The following is a 20,961-nucleotide window of genomic DNA, read 5'->3' on the forward strand; positions in this document are numbered from 1 at the left end:
ACGAAACATTGGTAGAGCTCAGGTAGAGAAGAAAGCCTAAAGGGAATCCGTGGCATTTTGGATGGATCAGGATTGGGAAGGGTCAGTGAAATTTTAATGTGATGAAGGCTCTATCTCCAGTCCTTCAGACTCCTCCTTACTCTGGTATGAGTACTTCTTACTAGCATGAGATCCTGGCCTGCCTTTCTCCTTCTTGTATCCTACAGACCTTCACCTCTCTGCCATGTAGCTAGATGCCTCCATCACTGCCAAGAGCAGTCTCTTTTCACTTTCTTGAGCCACCTGCACCACTCTTTTCTGATTAATGGTATAGCAAGGGACCTTCTCATACTGCTGAAAGAAGGGAGGTGGGAAATGCCATCACTGAGCTGAAAGTCAGAGCAAGGACTGCAACAAGGAAGAGCCATTCCCACTGATATCTTAAACATCCCTCAAATTCTTCAGCAGTAGGTATAGGAGGAGGAATTGATTCACTCCATGCAGTTGCCAGTGATACTTCTACTTTGAAGTCAAAGGAAAACTGAGACAGAGACAATACACATTTTGTCCCTTACCTACTTAAAGGAGGAAACTGTGAATGAGTACTCAACACTTACACCTGGGTAGATCTTTTGGGATATAAGAAGAGTTCCTACACCTCCTTTTCTTTACTGAATGTAAGATACTACATATCACAGGTCTTCACCTCGTATGTTTCCATTTAGATATTCTGTTGATACTGTATTAAAGATTTTCTCCAACACTTTCATCAATCAATATACTATGTTCTAGAAACTGTTGTCAGTTGAGATCACATTTATGAGTGAATATTACTCTACTAACCAAGATGCAGAAAAAAAGGTGCAGGCAACCTGTGTGAGACAGTGCATCTGTCTTTCATAATTGCTATTGTTTCTCAGTGTACTGTAACACAGTTATGTAATAACTTGGTAATGATATTGTAGATGTGAGTAAGGACATTAGAACAGAAAATATGATCTTTCAAGAAGTACATATGCTACTAGAACAAACCAAAGAAGTACAATACTTGAATTTCCCTATTCTAAATGAACAGCGAATGCAGTGCAGCTGGTAATATACCACATGCTACAAAGATCAAGAGGAAATCAGTAAAAATAAGGAAAACAAATATGCACCTTAAACTGACAAAATAATTCAAAAGGCAAAAAGTACGTATCTTTGCAATAAGCCCAGTATGAAATTGTAGTTTGTGTTATGACAGTGATACTCTTGTCACTTCAATCACAACTGTGATTGTAGTGCTAGAAATCATATGGAGGTGGCTCTTTAAATTCAAGTGATGTTATACGATTTTGCAGTAATAACAAATGCACATTGTTTTATAAAGAGGCTGATGCTTGTCCCTCTGTCTTCACAGTTTAAAAGCTGCAAACATTCACTACTTTTCAAATAGTTGGAAACATCTTGCAGAAAATAAACAAACTTTCTTGTAATAATAAAGAAGCAAATAATGGAGATCAAAGGCTCTGTTTTAGCCTGAAACTCATTATTTAGCTTGACAATTGTATCATTCACAGTTGGTAGCTGGGCTGTTTATTTGAAGTCAAATGCTGATTTAGTTTCCTGGATAGTCCTGCCTGCCTTACACACATCCAGCTAATTACACTAACCAAATGAAATCAAAAGAAAGACACGTAACAAGGGTCAGTCATCACCGCTGTTGGTACCAACAAACAGAGTGGATATGTTTCTTGGAGCCCTGTGCTGAAATGTTTTGTGTCATGATGCATTAGAAAAGAAAGAGGATGGGAAAAGTTCTCTGCAATTAACAGCTTTTAGAAAACCGCTCTGGGAACATACCTGGGTTTCAACATCCGTGAGTTTTCTCGTCTGCTCTGCTGTCTGGCTGAGGAGGCTGGTCCCTATCTCGAGCATGGTGGCCGTGTGGTTCTGCACAGCATTCTGTTGCAGCTGCACCATCTCCGATTTCATGTTTTCCACAATGTAGTTCTCAAGCTGTAAAAGAGAAAAGGTTGTAGCTTTGGTATTTTTACCTATTTAGGCATTCAGGTGACATAAGGGTGCATAGCTGGAATTCCTGCCAAAAGGGGAAATTTCAGCATTTTCAGGAAGAGCCCAAGTCTCAACTGACCCTGTGGCTGTTGGGGTAGGAATCTGACTATCTGGGTAGCCCCTTCCAGTTACAGAGTCCCAATGTTTTTCCAAGTATCACGGCCTACTGTCAATGAGCTGGAGCAGGCCTTGCCTGCCTCCATCTGTGTCAAGGTTGTGGTGAACATTTGTGGTTCAAATGTTCTGCCATGTCCTGGCAGCTCCAAAATGAACCCTTAAAAGAACAAAGCACACCACAGGCAAATTCCAGGTCCTACTTGTACATCATAACTTACATGTGAGTTCTACCTGGAAGAGTTCCTACCATACCCTATCTCCCCTGGATTGTTCCTATCTCACAGTCATTCAGCAATATGATTTTTTTACTGAGTTAGACCCCCCCAAAGAATTTCGCAAACTCAGCAATGAACGGAGCTTTGTTTAGCTGAGCCCAAAAAATGGTAAAGGAATGGAGACATTGTCATAGCAACAAAAGAAGGAATTTGTTGGCCAAAAAACATAGAAAGCTATTTCGCTCCTTTGCTCTTGTTGTCTTGATATTGTTCGGCTTGCATTTGCAGTCTGTTGAACAGAATCTGAATTAGGACTCTCTAAATAAACTGGGCACTCCAGAGAGAGGATCACTTTTTGTTTCAGTTTGTTTTAGTTAACATAGGCAGGATCGTTCCCTTCTAGCTACCTAGGCCCTTGCCCTGCCACAACCGACCATAAATCCAGGACTAGCCTGCAATATGATGAGATTGTTTCTTACACAAACATTGTGCTGGCATCCTGCTTGACGTGCTCCATAAAGTATTAACCTGAAGAAAGGTGGCCCAGAATATTGTTTTCAATACCTTTCAATGAAATCAGCTGGAGTCCAGCCAATTTACACTCAGTGAAAATTTGATTCTCAGTTTCATTTTGTGGCTGATTATGTCTTTTATGGCTAGCTGATTCTAGACTTAAGCAACCACTGGTTTACCTAATAATTTTGATCACATTGGACCTGCTTCTGCAGCAGTAAGCATGTTTCATTGTGGAAAGTAAGCTGCACAACCAAATGGTAAGAACCAGATGGAACTGATTTAAAGACTGAAGAAAGGAGCAGGAGCCAGATATACAGTATGATTAATAAGAAAGACTGCTTTCATCTTATCTATAAGCATTCCTGTGCTTAGGAGTAGCTACTGTTAGATGTTTTAATGAGCCACATCAGCTGAGCTCACAAAAGATTTACTACAAATTTGATAATTTATATGCACCTCCTACTAGTTTTAAAAATGTTTTTACAGAGAAAGAACACAGCCACAGTGTAAAATATTTACTGTATAAGACAGTTGTTGGTGGTTTGTTTGTGGGTTTTTTTTTGTTAACTCCAGTTTGGAGAAGTACTTAATACCCATGATGGTCAAAAACAAAGTGGATTTCCTACAGTTTCAGACAACAAAAACATTTGCTTGAATTTTCAGGTAACCACTCTGGGCTAGAAACCCACAGAGCATTTTAAGTGGTGGGGAAAGTTTATTGTTGAATACTCTGATAAGTATTAAAATGAGATTTAATAAGCAAGGAAAACTGTGTGTTACAAAACAATGTCTGCAGCGGATGTCACCAGTTTCCACTTACACTGCAAGTTTACTCTGTTTTAGTTTATTACTCTGAGATAAATGTTACAGATATTAAGCTGGTTCAAGGGATATTTTATAGACCCATCACATTTCTACACCATGCTTTTATGTTCAGAAGTATTTTGCCTGTATAACTCTCTCACAATCACATAATGTATTTTTAGCTCGTCTTTGCTTCTTGTTTTTTCTAACCCGTAACTTTTTTTTCCCAAAACTGTCCCTTGGTTGCAAATAATCCCTATGAAAGAGTCACACAAACTGGATGGTTGTGCTTCTCCATATTGTCCAGATATCAGAATACATGAACAAGATGTTCAAATTTCTCCTACAGCTTTCACCTCCTAAAGAAACACAGGGCTCTCAAGTAATGGTACAGCCCATGATGGGCTACCAACACATACACTTCCTCACATCCAATGTTTTATTATTTCCAGATAGGAGCACAGTGGCTGTGCAGTCAATATAAAAAGACGAAAAGACATTTACATTTCAAACTTAATTTTTTATCTGTTACTTTACCCATATTCAAGAAAAGATTGTATTTGAAAGATCTAACTGTATCTGTGTGAGCAACAGCAGGTTTTGACTAGCAAGAACACAGGCGTAGATTGAGACATACTGACTAACCTGTACTTTTAATTATTGTAGTCTAACACACTCCCCATGGTGTCCAGTCTTGGGCAATTGCCCTTGGTTACTCACCCCTAAAACAGCCTCTGGTTGAATCTGAGACTGACTCATTATAACAACAACGCTAATTTTCTTGTTTCAGAATTACTCATTAGATGCTATTGTAAATATTTGGTGTTCAGTACAGTGCCGCAATGGTTTCTGTGAGTACCTCTCAGGAGTGTCAGGAACTATTCACTGAGGCAAAGAAGGGTAGAAAAAGGATTGAAATAATGTGTAAGTTCTGTTATACTAATTTCCCCTCCTTCCTTCACCCACTTCTTTTAGTTTGCTCAGTAGATTTATTGGTTGCACTACTGGCCCTGCTAAAAGCAATCGCAAAATTCTTGTTGACTTCAATAGACTAAGATTTCATCGATTATTTTTATTGCAGGAAATCAACATTTACCAGGTTCATTATGGCAAGCATTGAGTTTTATCTGAAGCCTTCCCTTCTTTGGAGGCTTTGTATTAAGTGTACCGTAGACTGAGCTTTCTTTGTGGTTAGTTAAGAGGAATAACATCTATTTAACAGGTGATAAAAGGATCCTTGCAGGGCGGCCTCAAAGAAAATGTGACACACAGAAACCTATTTACAGAAGTAAATTCAAGACCATTTAGGGTTTAAAGTAATTTTTTAGAATCCCTTCATCCTATAATTAAGTTACATTCAATTTGTCCAGAGACTCTGCATTAAACAGCAAATACATAGAGCATGATGAAATACTCTTTTCAGATGAATCTGCTTTTCAAATTTGGATTTTCAAATCCTTATATTACTGTTTCTTCTTATCTCAGTTACTTTGTGTTGCAAAAGTGAAACAGAATTCTTTTCTGCATTCTTTTTCCCCCATCCCACCCCTTCTACTTTATGACTTTCTATAGTGCATTGATGTCTCTGTTATTAATTCAGCTGTGTCTGCTTTTGGTAAGATTCATTACATTGCACAGGAGTTTTCAGTAATGCAGAATTACCGGTGGGATGCATAATAATGTTATAACATTCTCAGAAATAAAACTGTCAGAAGGTTCAGTGTTATTGTTTAGTAAACATTCCAGAGGATTATGCATTAAAAGTATCTAGCTTTTTCTGGACAATGTTTATTGAATAATCTTCATAGAAACCACCCAAACACTAATAGAACTATTTAAATAGAAACTGTAACTTTGGGCCTAAGTAAATGATAATGATTTGTGGCAGATGGCTTATAAATAAACTAAAAGCTTTTTTTTTTACTTTGATCAAGTAATGTTGGTCCCATGTAATTATATGGTAAGGGCTGCTATGATAGCCAGATGATGTTAGGTTTTCATATAGTGCCTTAGAACAAGAATGCATGCATGTTAATGTAAATATAGACTGCTCTCCCTCTCCTACCTTAACCATACATTGCACATCATTTGGAATAATAGAAAGACAATGCCCCAGTGATATTTTGTAAGAGCTGTTTTGCCTTGTCTTGCTTTGCACACCTGAAGATGTACTAGTAATACTATACCACAATAACCAACAAAAGTTCTTTTCGTCTTTCTTTGTTTTTCTGTGTGAGGGAGGATCATACCTCCTTACACCGGCAAACTGCCTCAGAGAGTCAGATATAAAAGTGACATTCAATATATACACAAACAGACTTAGTGGGAATAAGCTGGAAGAAGTCGAAATATATAGAACACCATAGAATTTATTTTACTTTTGCAGAAGCCGAAGGGGTTAGGAAGGAGACCCTCAGCACCCACGGGTGCATCCCATCAGGACCCATGGACATATGGATGGCCAGGTTGCTTAACTGGTCCCTAACCAAGTACTCATCAACCAGGGTAGACTCCTCCTCTATCCTGACTTCCTCAGGAGCCTCAGGGTTCTGGAGCTCATCAGGATAACCTCCAGCAGTATAGACTGAGGCAAAGAAGGCATTCAGAACTCTGCCTTCTTCTTGTCCTCTGTCACCAGGGCACCCTCCTCATTCACCAGTGGGCCTACATTGCCTCTAGAGTTAGTTTTATCTGCAATGTATTTGAAGAAGCCCTTTCTGTTGTCCTTGACCTTTCTTGCAAGGTTTCATTCCAAGGAGGTCTTAGCTTTCCTAGTTGCCTCCCTACATCCTCTGACAGCAGACCTATATTCCTCCCAAGTGGCCTGCCCCTCCTTCCATGATCTGTACACTCTCTTTTTCCACTTGAGTTTGCCCAACAGTTCCCCATTTAACCATGCAGGTCTCTTGGTGGTGCCCTTTCTTGACTTCCTACCTGTTGGGGTGCACCGGTCTTGAGCTCGGAAGAAGAGGTCCTTGAAGGCTAACCAACTATCTTGGGTCCCTTTTCCTTCCAGTATTCTGTCCCATGGGATTTCTCCTAGCAATTGTTTGAAAAGATCAAAGTTGGCCCTATTGAAGTCCAGGGTTCTAGTTCTGCTAGGTATTCTCTTCCTGCCACATGAAATCCTGAACTCCACCATTTCGCGGTCACTACAACCAATCAATCTCCTCTTGTCCTATCTCTTGTTACTTGGACAAAGAAATCAACACCCACCTCACTACAACCTCCTTTCAGGTAGTTGTAGAGAGCAATAAGGTCAGCCCTCAGCCTCCTTTTCTCCAGGCTAAACAACCCCAGTTCCCTCAGCCACTCCTTATAAGACTTGTGCTCTGGACCCTTCACCAACTTCATTGCCAAGCTTCTATTATGTATGTTTAATTTATAGCCTGCATAAGAGATATATATATATCGATAGAGATAGAGATAGAGATAGAGATAGAGATAGAGACAGAGATGATAGAGATAGAGATAGAGATAGAGATAGAGATAGAGATAGAGATAGAGATAGAGATAGAGATAGAGATAGAGATAGAGATAGAGATAGAGATAGAGATAGAGATAGAGATAGAGATAGAGATAGAGATAAAAAAAAAAACTGTGAACATATCCTCATATGTATAGAGGCTCACAGATACAAATAACCACTACTTGTTTCTTTAGCATGTGACCAGTAAAACCACAGCTACATTCTTGACACACAGCAGCCAAACACTATTCGATTCAGCCCCAGCTGACAGGTATTGAGATTTCTAATTCAGATGACTTCCAATGTGCTAATGACTCTTGACCTCATGGTGGCTGAGCTTGGTTTTATAGCAACTTTCAGTAAAATAAGTTTGCTATGAATATAGCAAAATCTTTTAGTTAGTTAAAAAAAAAAAATAAAATCAAGTTTTCCTTTCAGATAAACAAAAAGATGACCAGACATCATTCTGTCACAAGAAATCAGGGATAACAGATGTAAGAGATTATTCCAAAACACACGAACTAATCTTTCTGCTGTGTTCAGCATCAGTAAAGTGTCTGCAGGAGTTTTGTCTCCAGTTCTGAGTGTTGCAATTCAAGAAAGATGTACATTATTTTGGGAGAATGTATGGAAGACAAAGAATGGTCATAAATCTAGAAAACTGAAAGACTTAGGAAAGTTTAGCTTAATAAGAAGGTTAATAAGAAAATAACTGACTGGAAGGACATAAAACTGCAGAGAGAATGAGAAGAATCTGCTTTCCACATCCATGAAGCAGGAGTAAGTGAAATTTAACTTTTTCATATTAGGGGGAAAGTTTTCTAACAGTACAAGTAATAAAATACTGATAGGAATGTTGTGAGAAAACTGTGAAAACTCCATCACTGGGAGTCTTAAAAGAATACTTTAAGAAAAAATCAGGCAGATTATATGGTATTTTATGGTTCTTTCTAGTTCTATTTTTTCATTCTTCTCATGTTTTTTATTACTTTACTTCAGACCTAAACTCACAGACTCAATATTTGGAATCAAACTCTACATTAAAATTTCCGTTGGACTGAGAAGAAGTTCGGAAAACTCATCTCCTAATGAAACTTTTAGAAGGAAGTCAATAAAAAAGAGGAGTCTCATGAATTAAAGGCACAACAAATTATTAAAAACCCACACACATAATTATACAAATAAGAGGAACTGTTCAGTATAGAACAATTTGACAAAATGAGGAAAGCCACTGAGAATGTTTCTGAGTGTATGAATACACCTCAGAAGGGATGCAGTCTGCAGAACCATCTGAGAAACTCTTCATAGATTTCATAGATTTCTAGGTTGGAAAAGACCTTAGAGATCACTGAGTCCAACCATCCCTAATCCCCATTAAACCATATCCCTAAGTAGTTCATCCACCCTTTTCTTAAACACATCCAGGGATGGGGACTCAACCACCTCCCTGGGCAGCCTATTCCAGTGGCTGACAACCCTTTCAGAGAAGAAATTCTTTCTAACATCCAACCTGAATCTCCCCTGACTAAGCTTATATCCATTTCCTTTTGTTCTATCACCCATCACTAATGTAAAGAGCCCTTCCCCCACCTCCCCACCATCCCTTCTCAAGTATTTGTAGGCTGTAATCAGGTCTCCCCTCAGCCTCCTCTTCTCCAGGCTAAACAGCCCTAAACAGCCACTCCTCATAAGTTTTATTTTCCAGCCCCTTGACCAGTTTAGTCGCCCTTCTCTGGACTCGCTCCAGGAGCTCAATATCTCTCTTAAAGCGAGGGGCCCAAAACTGGACACAATATTCCAGGTGCGGCCTCACCAGTGCCGAGTACAGGGGCAGGATCACTTCCCTGCTCCTGCTGGTCACACTTTTCTTGATACACGCAGATACAAAAATCAGATACAGATCTTGTGTAAACCAGCTCTGCAACTGTAAAATGGTAGCAGGTTACTTCTATTAGGGTGCTTGAGAAAGTACAGTCTCTGAAAATCAATCAATTTGTGGGTTCTTGTGCTTGTGTCAGTATTAGCTTGGCATCTCTGTACCATTTTGTTACACAGCAAAGTACCTAAAATGTAATAGCAATTAATAGATAGTGATGAAGAAGAATACACTTTACAGCATCCCACTGGAATCTTGGGAAACTGGAAGCAAAAAGATTTTCATTAAGCACCGCAGTTTAATATGAATAGAAATAGCCCTTGCTGCACCAATCAAGACAAGATATGGGGGATGTAGAGTTCTTTGTTTCAACATATCAGAAGACTTCTCCTGTTAGGTTTACCCAATAGCGTAATATTCAATATATGGGTAATTTATGGGAGTGAGAAGGTTGAGTTTCAGTTCCTCATGAAGTATCTGGCATTTCAAAGACAATGTATTGACTTAGGGCAAGTATTGATTGTCCTGGCTTGATAATTCAATCTGAGCTTTCTACTAAGGCATCTTCATTTAACATTTCCAATGTGTTTTCGAGTTTTATATCACACTAAAAACTTGCCTGCTTCTGGACTAAAACCCCAAAATCTGTAAAATGAAATTTAATTGTCATTTCAAAAGTAATCAATTACAGTTATTACAAAAATATAAAAAAATCTTTAAGAGTCAATTTCAGTTACTTCTGTATGAATACTAGATCTCTCTAAGTTTTTAGACCTTAAAGCTTAATAAAGTCAATAAGCAATGTAACAGAATTATATCAAATGTGATTAAATGGTCCCATAAGGAAGCTACTTATAACAAGTAAATCAGAACAATATGTTCCTATTTTCTACTGATTAGTGATATTTCTGGTTCAAAGAATTATCCAGTTTAATGTTAACCTTTACAAATTTTGTTACAGCATCAGCTGTATTTTTTCTTTCTTGATCTAACTTTCCAAACCACTTAATTCTATAAACTAAATTCATTTATGATTATACAGTTGACTGCAAACATAAACCATCCCCAATATATACTGAAGGGCAAGGCATAACTGTAGGAAAGGCAACATCTGCAATCTTAACCTACACAAATTAATATCTGGGAGGATTTTTTTAAAAATGTTTTTCTCTTGAAGTGTGGAACTAATTAAATTCCTTTGGTGAGGAATGCTTTTCAGAATGGCTAATTTTGTAACAACTTCTCTGTGGAAGAATATTTAGACACCTTATGGCTCATTCCTGAAGACGGACGTATGATTTATAATCAAAATTAGTTCCACTGAAATGTTACGTACAGTTCTTAAAAAATGTAATCTTAAACTGCATAAATATTGCTGTTTGCTATATGGAACTGCCAGCTTACAGTTAAACTTTCAGTGAACCTGGGAATTTGTATATAGTTTGTAATCTATATATAACATATTTGTTTTGTGTTATAGGAGGTAGTATAACGTTTTAACATTGTATTACCTAATCTATTTTTGATTCTGCTTTGTTTCTTACACTTATCACTATGAAATATGAGCGTATTGTTGGTATTCCACGTACTTTTCCAAGAAAGGTTGTGAAATTAAGACTCAAGTGCAAGACATTCTAGTCTTTGCACAAGTTTCTTGTTTCTGTAGTGCCTTATATAAATATCACAGAAGAGGAATCTCTTTATTCACCATGAGCTCTGCATTCAGCTCTCAGATTGTCTATTTTACCTCCTCCCTGATGTAGAAATCGCGAATTGTTTTTATTACCATTTGTCTGTCTTTCCTGTGTAGATTGTAAATTACCCTTCTGGCTTTCATCAGCACCTGATACAAAGTCTCATAGTCAGCTGAAGACCCACGACATTATATTATGGTGATGACTGCCAATAATGTACAGTCTTATTTTGGGGTCTTTTTTGAAAACATAAATGGGAAGTTCAGATGCACTAAAACCACTGAAAGTATTGCAATTTGAATATATGTCAGGCTATGGGAATGCAAGGGGATTCCTTAGGCCATCAAACCTTCCCCGCTGTTCCAGGCAACTACTTATTTTTACCTTTAACCCAGAGATATGCACAAAACATCCACTCCCTGCATCTTACCAGTCTTAAAACACTCAGCAAAACTCATGATCTGCGCACTATGCATACACGTCCTCCATGTGTGTGCTTCTGTCATAAATAACTTTGTGGTGAGAAAAACTGAAAGTGATCTCATATCATTTGCTAGATGACAGGGAATAATTCAAGCTTTCTAAAGTTTCAGCATTACCAGAAATCTTACTGTGTGTTCCCTATCTGTGATGCCTATGACTTTTCACAGGTGCTTGATACGGACTGAACCATGGTAGGGTTTTGGCTTGTCCAGAAAACAGATGAAGTGCAGGGCCAGTGATCCTTGTAGCCATGATCAGTATTCATGTAGCTAACTTTACCTCAAAACACAGGGAAAAATGGAACATATCTGCAGTGACAGCATGATTCATGGTCTGCTCTATGGCAGAGTATATTGCTACCAACTTCTGAATCCGAAGCCTTTGACAAGCTAGAGCACCTGAGCAGCCAAGATGTCTGTAAACAGACAAGATCTCTTACCTCAGCATGTCTTATTTAGTGAAAAACATTTAAAAGAATCCTATCTACACTACATAGAATTAGAATATTTTAATCAAGAGCCCGATTTGTTTTTCCTCCTTTCCCTTGCCTAATAGGGGCAAATATATTTTTATTTTGCTTTTTGTCTTGTGTTCAGCATTTGGCTTCAACATTATGATTCCAGTCTATATTCAAGACTGATGTTCTTGTCCATTGGTACCTGATATAGCAAAGAGCAAAGCCTCTATGTGCTATAAAATTCATACCCCTGCAGAACTCAAGGAGGCAGAGGCCTGAAATCTGCTGAACTATTTCAGACTATCAGCAATTAATAACTAGACATGGGTTTATATATTCTCACACACAGTGTTTATGTGCATAGATTTATATGAGTATATACATAACAACTCCCTTAAATTGTGGCTTATAAGTGTAGGTAGACAGAAACATTCATTTGTGTCCTATAAAGTTTGTCTATATTTATGGTTCTTAACTTTTGTTACAATAATCTGAGCTCAAGTGGTTTAATGATAGATGTTCTGGATACATGACAATGTTTACCTTAGTTTTACTACAGACATTAAAACATGATATTGATACATCTCTGCTGGAATCACTTTATAATTTTAAGGCACAAATAAATTAAATTTCCAGAAATATCTGTCGCCTTAAACTAGGAACTTCAGTTTCCCACAGCACTATAAGAAAACAAACTACCAGCATAAACTCTAACACCTTTCCTTTCCATTCTTGAAATTCGATAGATACTCATTATTCTCTAAGTGCCTCCAGACATACCTATAATTCTCAGCATTATAATGAACATGTAACTCTGCATACTGGGAAGATCATCTTGCCAAAACATGTGCAGCCCCAGAAAATTTGGTTTCTTCCTGTGCTGATTGAACTTATTGCTTCAATAAATGTCAAACAGTGAATTAAAATGCCTAAATAAAACGGTTGCTAAATAGTTCCTTCCAATAATTATTAAAAATCTCACATTGAAACTGTCACATATTCAGAATACATGTACATCTATTTACATATGCACATACATGCATGTATATATAAAAGAGGGATGAGTTCTTTCCTGTAAATAACTTATAAAATCCCTTGTTTAGAAGCAGCAGTGAAAAGATCTGAAGTTCAGTGAACCATATGATAAAATATCAGGTACTCAAACTGGCTTGCAGAAAATACTATGAAACTTAGTAAGATAAAAATGCCTTGGTTTATCTGAAATGACATAGTTCAAGATTTATATCCTGTTGTGGTTTTAACAATTGTATTGAAAGATAAGGCCTTTTTTATAGGAAATATGAGAGCAGCCAAAGCATATAAAGACAATTCTTGTTCCTCTTTTCATAAATTCCTCAGGAGATTTTGAAAGGGAGCAATCACAGCTTTCCTTTAAGTAAACGTGTGCTAATATAATCTCCCTCATCTCTAGTTGTTGGAGCGGGATTCAGGATATGATTACGGGGATCAATTCCTTTCCCTGAGTTTACTTCTTCAATGCTTAAACCTCTGAGTGAGAAATGTTAAACTGCAGGTTTATCTAGAGAGCTCATATACTGGGAATAAGTAATATCATTTCCATTAGCTGTTAAAGGAATAATCGTACTCCAGTTCTAATGGTGAGGAGTAGAACCAGATTGTTCTATATACTTAAGACTGAGCACAAACTTAGTAGTAGCAACAAGAAAATTGGGTTGAAAATCTCTTCTTTTACTCTAATTCCACAGAAAAAATACTGATCCAAACATGTTTAAATTTAGGGAAATTCTGAAATTTTAAATCTTTGGGAGATATTCCTGCACTTAAGTCACTGTAAAGAGGGGACAAATGAAAAGGCATGTTGGAAGAGTCTCCCTCCTAAAGCCTTGCATTAGGAGCAGCATTTTTCCCCTGTTTGTTTTTTTCCAGGACTTGGCAAGAATATTCCCTCCTACTTCAGTATATTATAATCACAGCTTTTCCTAGAAGTCAACGTTATTGCTAGGCATTCCTTTATAAGTCACAAAATCATGAGCTAAAGTGAAGAAGCTTTCAGCCTTCAATTTCATATCTGCTAACTTATTGTCAGCAGTTCTCTTTCTGTGGATGATGTACAGTTCCTGTTGCTGTTGTTAACAAAGATAGGACAAATAAATTCGTAGATGATCAACCAATTACGTTTGTGCCTAAATACACATGCAGAACAACAGGTGTAGCAAACGATAGAGGAAGAGAGGCATGTATTAGAAATGGACTGCTAGACAAAGAGATAGGCAGTTTATGCAGAAATGTGAAAATATATCTGGTTTTACAGTGGAAAACAGAAGCCACCAGACACATGTTTGCAAATTTTATACTTAATGACCAAGTTAAAAACAAATAGAAACCAATGGTTTAAGATTCATGCATGCTTAATACAGAATCAAAGAGTTATACTAAAATTGAAGTGGAATGGTTTTAATTATTTTTAATAGTAAGGATCTGTTCAGATATATCCTTTGGACAATCTAAATATTGATATATTCCCAGTGATCCCAGGCATACTGGCACCTGTGGCTGCTTTGACATTCCCAGCGAGGCGGCAGGGTGGCTGTCAGACTCACTCTCTCACTGATTAAGCTTCTACTTTTGTTTGCAAATTTCCACACAGTGTTCCTGTGCCCGAAGTGATAATGATCACAGTCATTTCCGATTTGTAATCCAGGAGCATGTACTGGCCTTTGCCCTGACAGCGCTTCACAGTTCACAAATATAAAGTGACAGTCCTTTCGGCATGATTAATGTAGTGAAAACACAGAGCAATGAGTCAAAGATGAGACACACCGGTTATTTCAAGTCCGTCCTTCACTCAGAAGTTATATGAATTCTTCACATTTATCATTGGTTTTGCTTTCTCTATCTTCCTTCTACAATACTTTTAATTTTAGAATAAATCCCAAGTAGGTCACGTATAACAATAAGACTAATGTTTTCTTGCCAAGTAAAATTGTATTCAGAAGGGTGGTTTTGTAATAACTCAGAAGAATTTACAATGTAGTCAAAAATACACGGAATAAACCGACATATCAGAATAACAGGACTATTAAATAAAAGGAAAATATCCCAAGCCTTTAAAGCATGCTGTAACTCTTCAGAATCAGAGATGACCAGGGCTCAAAATCAAATACAGAAACTTCTAAACTCTCAAGTATTCAGATTCAAGATTTTAGCTCAATCTCATTTTCATAATGATAGCCATGTGATACTGTTCTTCTTCCTTGGGGGTAAGGAAAAATATCTGTTGGACTGACTTTGTAGTGGCTGTACATAAATGCAAACTTTCAGGTCAGTAGTTTAACCACATGCGCAGAACACACAAGAATTAACATGACATTTGTCATGACTACAGCCGTTCAATGGAAAGAAGAGTTGACATCAATAATGCTCGTGTCTATCACACTTTGTACTATAGAAGCAGAGAATAAAGTGTTCATGAATCCTTAGGAGAGTTTAGCAGATGTTTCACAGAGATGTAGGCTGCAATTAAGTTAATAGCTACACATTCTGCCCATTAGCCGGCAATAACATTCAAGCCCTATAGTCAGAACATTATAGCATGGCAATTTCTGCAGTACTGAAAACAGACGAAAAAGCCTGTCAGGCACTAAAACAGCGCTGTGGCTTTTATCATACTCTCATCTGTTGCTCCAAGTGGACCCAAGGAAACTGTATCAGTACTGCAAAGCACATCTGAACCCCACCTCCACCGGCAAACCCCTATGCCCAGAATGCAGAAAACCTAAATATAAGCCACACAAAAGTCAGAAATAAATGTTCTGGGATAGGTGTTCTTTTTTTCAGGACACAAGTTTTCCATTCCTGATATTGATGCTGATGGAAACCGTTAACTCTATGCCATGCCTTAAAGTCTGATCAGGTCAGGGGGAGACCAGAGTACTAGAGCCAACAGAACCATACAGGAGACCTATGGAGTAACATGCCAAGAAACTCCTAATTCCCCACTGCATCCCTGTCCCATTTGGATCCAATTCTTTCCATTCAGGTAGTACTGTGGTTTCTTTTCCATGAGGACAAATAATGTGGATTTAGGACATAAGTAGATTTATCTGTGGAAAAAAAAACCACATATGATCCTCTACTGGGATGACACTGGAAGATAAGACAAAGTCTGGAATCCTGACATATTAAAGTCAATGGAGATTTTCTAGTTAACTCAATTTGGCCAGGATTTCATCACTGGGACTTTACTTTTCTTTTTGACTTTCAGCTCCAGAGCAGGTGAAAATAGCTTCCCAAAGCCAACAAGAATTCTATTATTTTATTATTAATTAGCTGTCTGAAATTCTAATTTGCTCTTAAGTCAAATATTAGGGTTTGTCATCTTACTGTAAACTTATTAACGTGCTATTCAAGATAATTTTCTTGTGAAAAGTATGCTGTTAACATTAGTGCAAACATGCACATAGGGATTATTAACCATTATTACATTTGGACTAAACTGCTAGCTTCCAGACATGAAAAGAAAGCTAAAACACAAATGCTTCTGTTCCTCTTGAAATAAATTACCATGCTACCACAAATTCCCAGCAGGAAAAGAGAAGGGAAGATGTAAATTTCTGCACAATATGTAGAATGTTTAATGGATTTCTGAGTGACAACAGTGGAAGTAGTGGCACTGTTCGTTTTGTGAGTTTGATGACAAAAAGCAGGAAAACAAGACCTCATTCCGTTCTTTGCAAGTGGACTGCAAGGCCATCACAAAGGTGTTTTCTTTAAAGGAAAGAATACAGGAAGGATTATGCAAAATAAGCAAAAGCTGTGAAGTTCCAGTTGAGCACTGAACTTCCTGAAAGGTCAGGGTGTTTGAAGCTTATCTTTTTGTCTCTCTGCAGTTCCAGTAGCAAGTCTTTCACAGCTGGGCAGCAGCAATAGCTCTGCTTTCACAGCACCCCAAAGGAGAAGACATTCCAAGAAGACCTGAAGTCCACTGCTGTCACATAAAGGAAAGTCATGGCATGAAAGTATCTTCTTCATCATCATTCACAAACCTGTGGCATGTGGGGCCAGAGGTTCAGCTGGAACACTGCAGTAGCTTGGCTGATTTGAATAACTTTTCCAGGTAAGACTTCTACTTGCCAAAGAAAACTAGACTAACAAATCTCAAATGTACTATAAAATTCTGCTGTAGTTGAAGGTTCCTTATCCAAATCAACAGCTGAGTTTTTAGAAAACATGATTCTCCCTCACGGTCTTGTAAACATTTGTTAGTCTTGATTACTGCAAGGTTCCCTTTTATCTGGGATGGTTGCACAGCTTTTCAGTGACATGCGAGCAAACCAGCCTGCTTGCGTGAGTGAAAGCAGATCTTTGTAAGAAGTAGAAAACAGTTGCTCTAGCTCTACTACCAAAACTCCCTACAGATTTCTTTTTGGACGTAACAAAAGTATAAGAGGAAAGTAGTTTTTTCCCTTGTCATAACTCCCAGAAACTCAGTGCAGATCAAGGATTCACCCAGCCCTACTCGAATGCAATGCATTCGTAATCCTGCTTCTATTTTTGTTAGGCAGAAGGGATATGGGTCGTTGGAGCTGATTATTCTTGAGACAGCTCAATACAAAGGTTTAGTTTACTCCCCACTTTCCTGGTGGTGACAGTGTACTCATGTATGTGACAGTGGATTTTGTAATATGTAAGAAGTAGCTTCTGTTCCCATCCTGCCAGAAAAGATTGTGTTCAACAGATGATTCAGTGAATTTATCAGGTAAAAAGGAAGCTGACACTGATAACTCATTTGCTGCTAAAATTAAGAGTGTGAGTCCCTGTTTATTAGTCACAACTATAAAACACATTGAAATATGAGGAGCAGCTAAACAACAAGTGACATTTGAACTTATGGTTTCCTGGCTTCCATGAACTTTCCATAAGGTTACTAGCTTATCTGACAAGAAGACTGACACACCTGTGAAATAATAAACTAAAACATGGTCTGTCTCAGTTATTTTCCTTCATGTGACAGCTATAATTTCCTTTTGTAAATATAAGGTAAACACTGCCTTTCTGAAGGTAAGCTCTGTGTGAACAACCGAAATAACAAAGCTGCAATTGTATGTCACATAAGTGTTGACAGAAAGAAGGGTTCCTACCATTTATTTCTTACTCCAGTGCTGTTTTGTGTTGGTTAGTAAACAAATATTCTCCTAAACATGAATGGAACCCTTTTCAAGTATGATTCAAATATGATGCCAGCCCCATTTGCCCTCTTATTATCAAGATGCTTCAGACAAACAATTAGCAACGTTTAAAAGAATGAAATGACCCGTCACCAATGTGAAGAACGGCTCAGTGGTAGATGTGTTTCATCACTATGTTTAAGAAAGGCAGAGGGTCTTGGCACAGACCTCTGTGTAGATCAGCTGAACCAGCAGAAAGAAGAATGCTCGAAACCTTTACTGCAATGGATCTTCATAATCCCCATCTTTTAACACATGGTTCGTAAAGCCAGAGTGGTAAGAAGGTTTTTTAATATAAACTGGCTTTCCGAGTCCTGAAATGTTAATCAGATTGGTATTTCATTTTATTTCTTTTATACTTAAAGCCTATTCTACTCTTGCATGAACTGTAAAGCTCTTATTGAGAAGAGTGAGATGAATGCTAAAACAGAAACATACAGTATGTAATTAGCTCTAGTGGTCTTAATAGTTGGAGGGATATACTTTAGGAAATAATCCTGAATTTTCAAAGAAGGAAATAGATGATCGAATAGTTTTATTCAACCTCTAATTCCTAGAATACTGTGAATAGCAACCCTTTGCTACAGCAGCAAAATAATTGCTTAATAAACATGATTGCTTAATAATCAATAGAGTGACTTTTAACTGCTGTAAATATCCTTCCAGAACAATTTTAAGTAAAATAAGATAAAACCACAAAAAGACACTGATTTATTTTTCTCTTACTTGGACTATTTAAATTGATTTTAAAGAGGTACAGGTTATTTTAAAATAAAACAGTATGGTATCTATACAGAAAATTGCATGAGAGAAATACATTGCAGACTAATCTTTCTGCTAGAAATAGTTAATATCACTTAAAAATAAAAGAATGTGACAGAATATCAGGATTGCTGAAAAAACATGACAGCTATACTTCACTATATTTATGTTAACTTTCAAAATCAGATTAAATTAGTTATTTCAACTGTCCCCCTAATTTTGTTTAAAATTGCATTTGCTTCCCAAATTTAGTGAAACTTTGATGCTAATAAAGGACAAGTGAGTTAGCTCATTAAATTAAATTTAAATTCATAAAGTTTTTCCAACATAAATAAATAATCCAAATATTTTCACCCAGACAAAACTAATGTGATGTTCAGTAAAGGGAACAGAACATTCTGTAAGAATTTAAATCTGCATAGTGACTTGAAATATTTTTATAAGACAATGCCAACTTAAAGTCAACCTTATATTTAGCCCTTTTTTACCTTACACTCTTTCCAAGTAACACTAACAGTGATATGTAAATGAGTGCTGAGAGAAAGAAGGTCTTTCTGGTAATTTTGTTTGTTTTTCATAGTTAATGACATTTTGTCGCTGTTCAATTTCTACTCACTTAACTGTGCCCAAGAAGGGCCATAAATAAAGCCAAGATGACAGTGTCAGTCTACATGTAAGCCCAACACTTGCTATATCCAGTAAAACTTGCAAAGAGACAAATTGATATAATTTGTGATGGCTGTTCTCTTGAAAAAGAGGCAGGACTTCTCAGTCCCAACCTTTGCATGCATGTATAGACCAATATTATCGAGTGTGTATATGTGCATACTGGTACATTTGTACATGGCTGAAATTGTGAGCATCTGGTATTATAGTCTCCTCCCACGGAGATATGAGTAGGTGATCAGGGCACATGACCTGAACCAAAGCCAGCAAATTATTTCATTAAAGCTCTCTGAAATCTAGTAAATGAAAATGCCTTTGACTGTTATTGACCTGCGCTGTGTTTTACAAGTGAGCTCTTTGTGATGGGATCTCCAGACCATTAATAATTTTCTGATTCATGCAGTTAAATCATAAACATCTTTCTTTTTCCTTCTTAGTTAACTGTATAAAAGGTCTAATCATGATCTCATTAAAGACAATGGCTCATGCAGGGCTTTTGTTGTTGTTATGTTTTCCTGCTGGTGATCTTCGCTTTTACAAGGTAGTTAATAAATATTTGTTGACTGTAGGAATCCACATCAATTGTCTCTTCTGAGAGACCCTCAATTTATTTTAAATCAGCTCCTCCAAGATTTATATTTACTTGAAAAATTTTTGCATCTGTTTAGAAATAAGCCTTATTTTGGCTGAGTTTCCACTTCGGGGTTTTTACTGGACTTGTTTCTGTCACTACAACTCGGTATAACTTTGTTAGCTTCAGCCACAGAAATGTTTATCACCATGGGTACAAAGAATTAAGCACACTGGACACGGTACAGCAAAGGGCTGGGTATTCAGCAAAGCCTGAGGCCAACACAGGCCTCGTTTTAAACATGGAGCGTTTCCGTGATCTCTGGGTTGATTCACAGGCACACACGCATATGTACATAATCTAGGGGATGAGGAGCAAAGTGTTTGGAAGTTTGATGGATCCAATCTCTGGGCTTCATCCTACATGTCCTTTTCATTTCAAAATTGTTATCAGTCTGTTTAATAGTACATAGCTTTTCCCTCCTCACATCTTCAGATTTTTTCCAGTTTCATTATTCACTTGGAAAATAGAAAGTTAAAATTTAAAGCCTTACTTTGATCTGAGATGTCATAACATAAACAGCAGATGCAAATACTCTTTTGGTGACCACTAATCTGTCCGTAAACTTCCCGTTGACTCAGAGCTAAAAATAATTACATTCTATGTTATTTGGCCTAATTCATCTCTTCAATTTTATACTCTGGGAAAGCAGAAAAATATTGCTAGCTTCAAGGAATTTGTGATTTTAAGACATCTCAATTAATTCATTATATACCTTATATATGCCACAGTGGGTGTTGATGAGGGGTTCTAAACTTTATTGTGTTTATAAAGGGTGGAATTTTGTTCTCTTTCTTTGTTTTTCTCAGCAAGGAAAGAGTGTGAGTCACTCTGATAATTTTGCCAGGATTGCCCACTCAATTCACCTCCTTTACAAGGATATTCCTTTAGGTTTGTGAGATGAGGGGAAAGCTTAACTATTGTGTTTTAGTATTTCCTTTATCCTGGGCACTAGAACAATTCAGCATTAATACTGTCATTTCACTAACACGTCCCAGTAGGCCACGGCAGGAGCAGTCATATGATTA

At 37.4% G+C, this 20,961-nt stretch overlaps 1 protein-coding gene across 1 annotated transcript in view; it reads right to left on the reverse strand.

Moving 5' to 3' along the window:
- The window catches only part of ANGPT1 (angiopoietin 1), a 176,352-nt gene that overhangs the window by 93,030 nt on the left and 62,361 nt on the right, over positions 1–20,961 (reverse strand). Inside the window, exon 2 of the mRNA XM_086609513.1 lies at positions 1,822–1,977. Within this exon, the coding sequence (XP_086465639.1) occupies positions 1,822–1,977 (156 nt within the window). The remainder of the gene's footprint in view (positions 1–1,821; positions 1,978–20,961) is intronic.

This window comes from Tauraco erythrolophus, chromosome 3 (genome assembly GCF_009769465.1).
Source record: "Tauraco erythrolophus isolate bTauEry1 chromosome 3, bTauEry1.pri, whole genome shotgun sequence".
NCBI lineage: Eukaryota > Metazoa > Chordata > Aves > Musophagiformes > Musophagidae > Tauraco > Tauraco erythrolophus.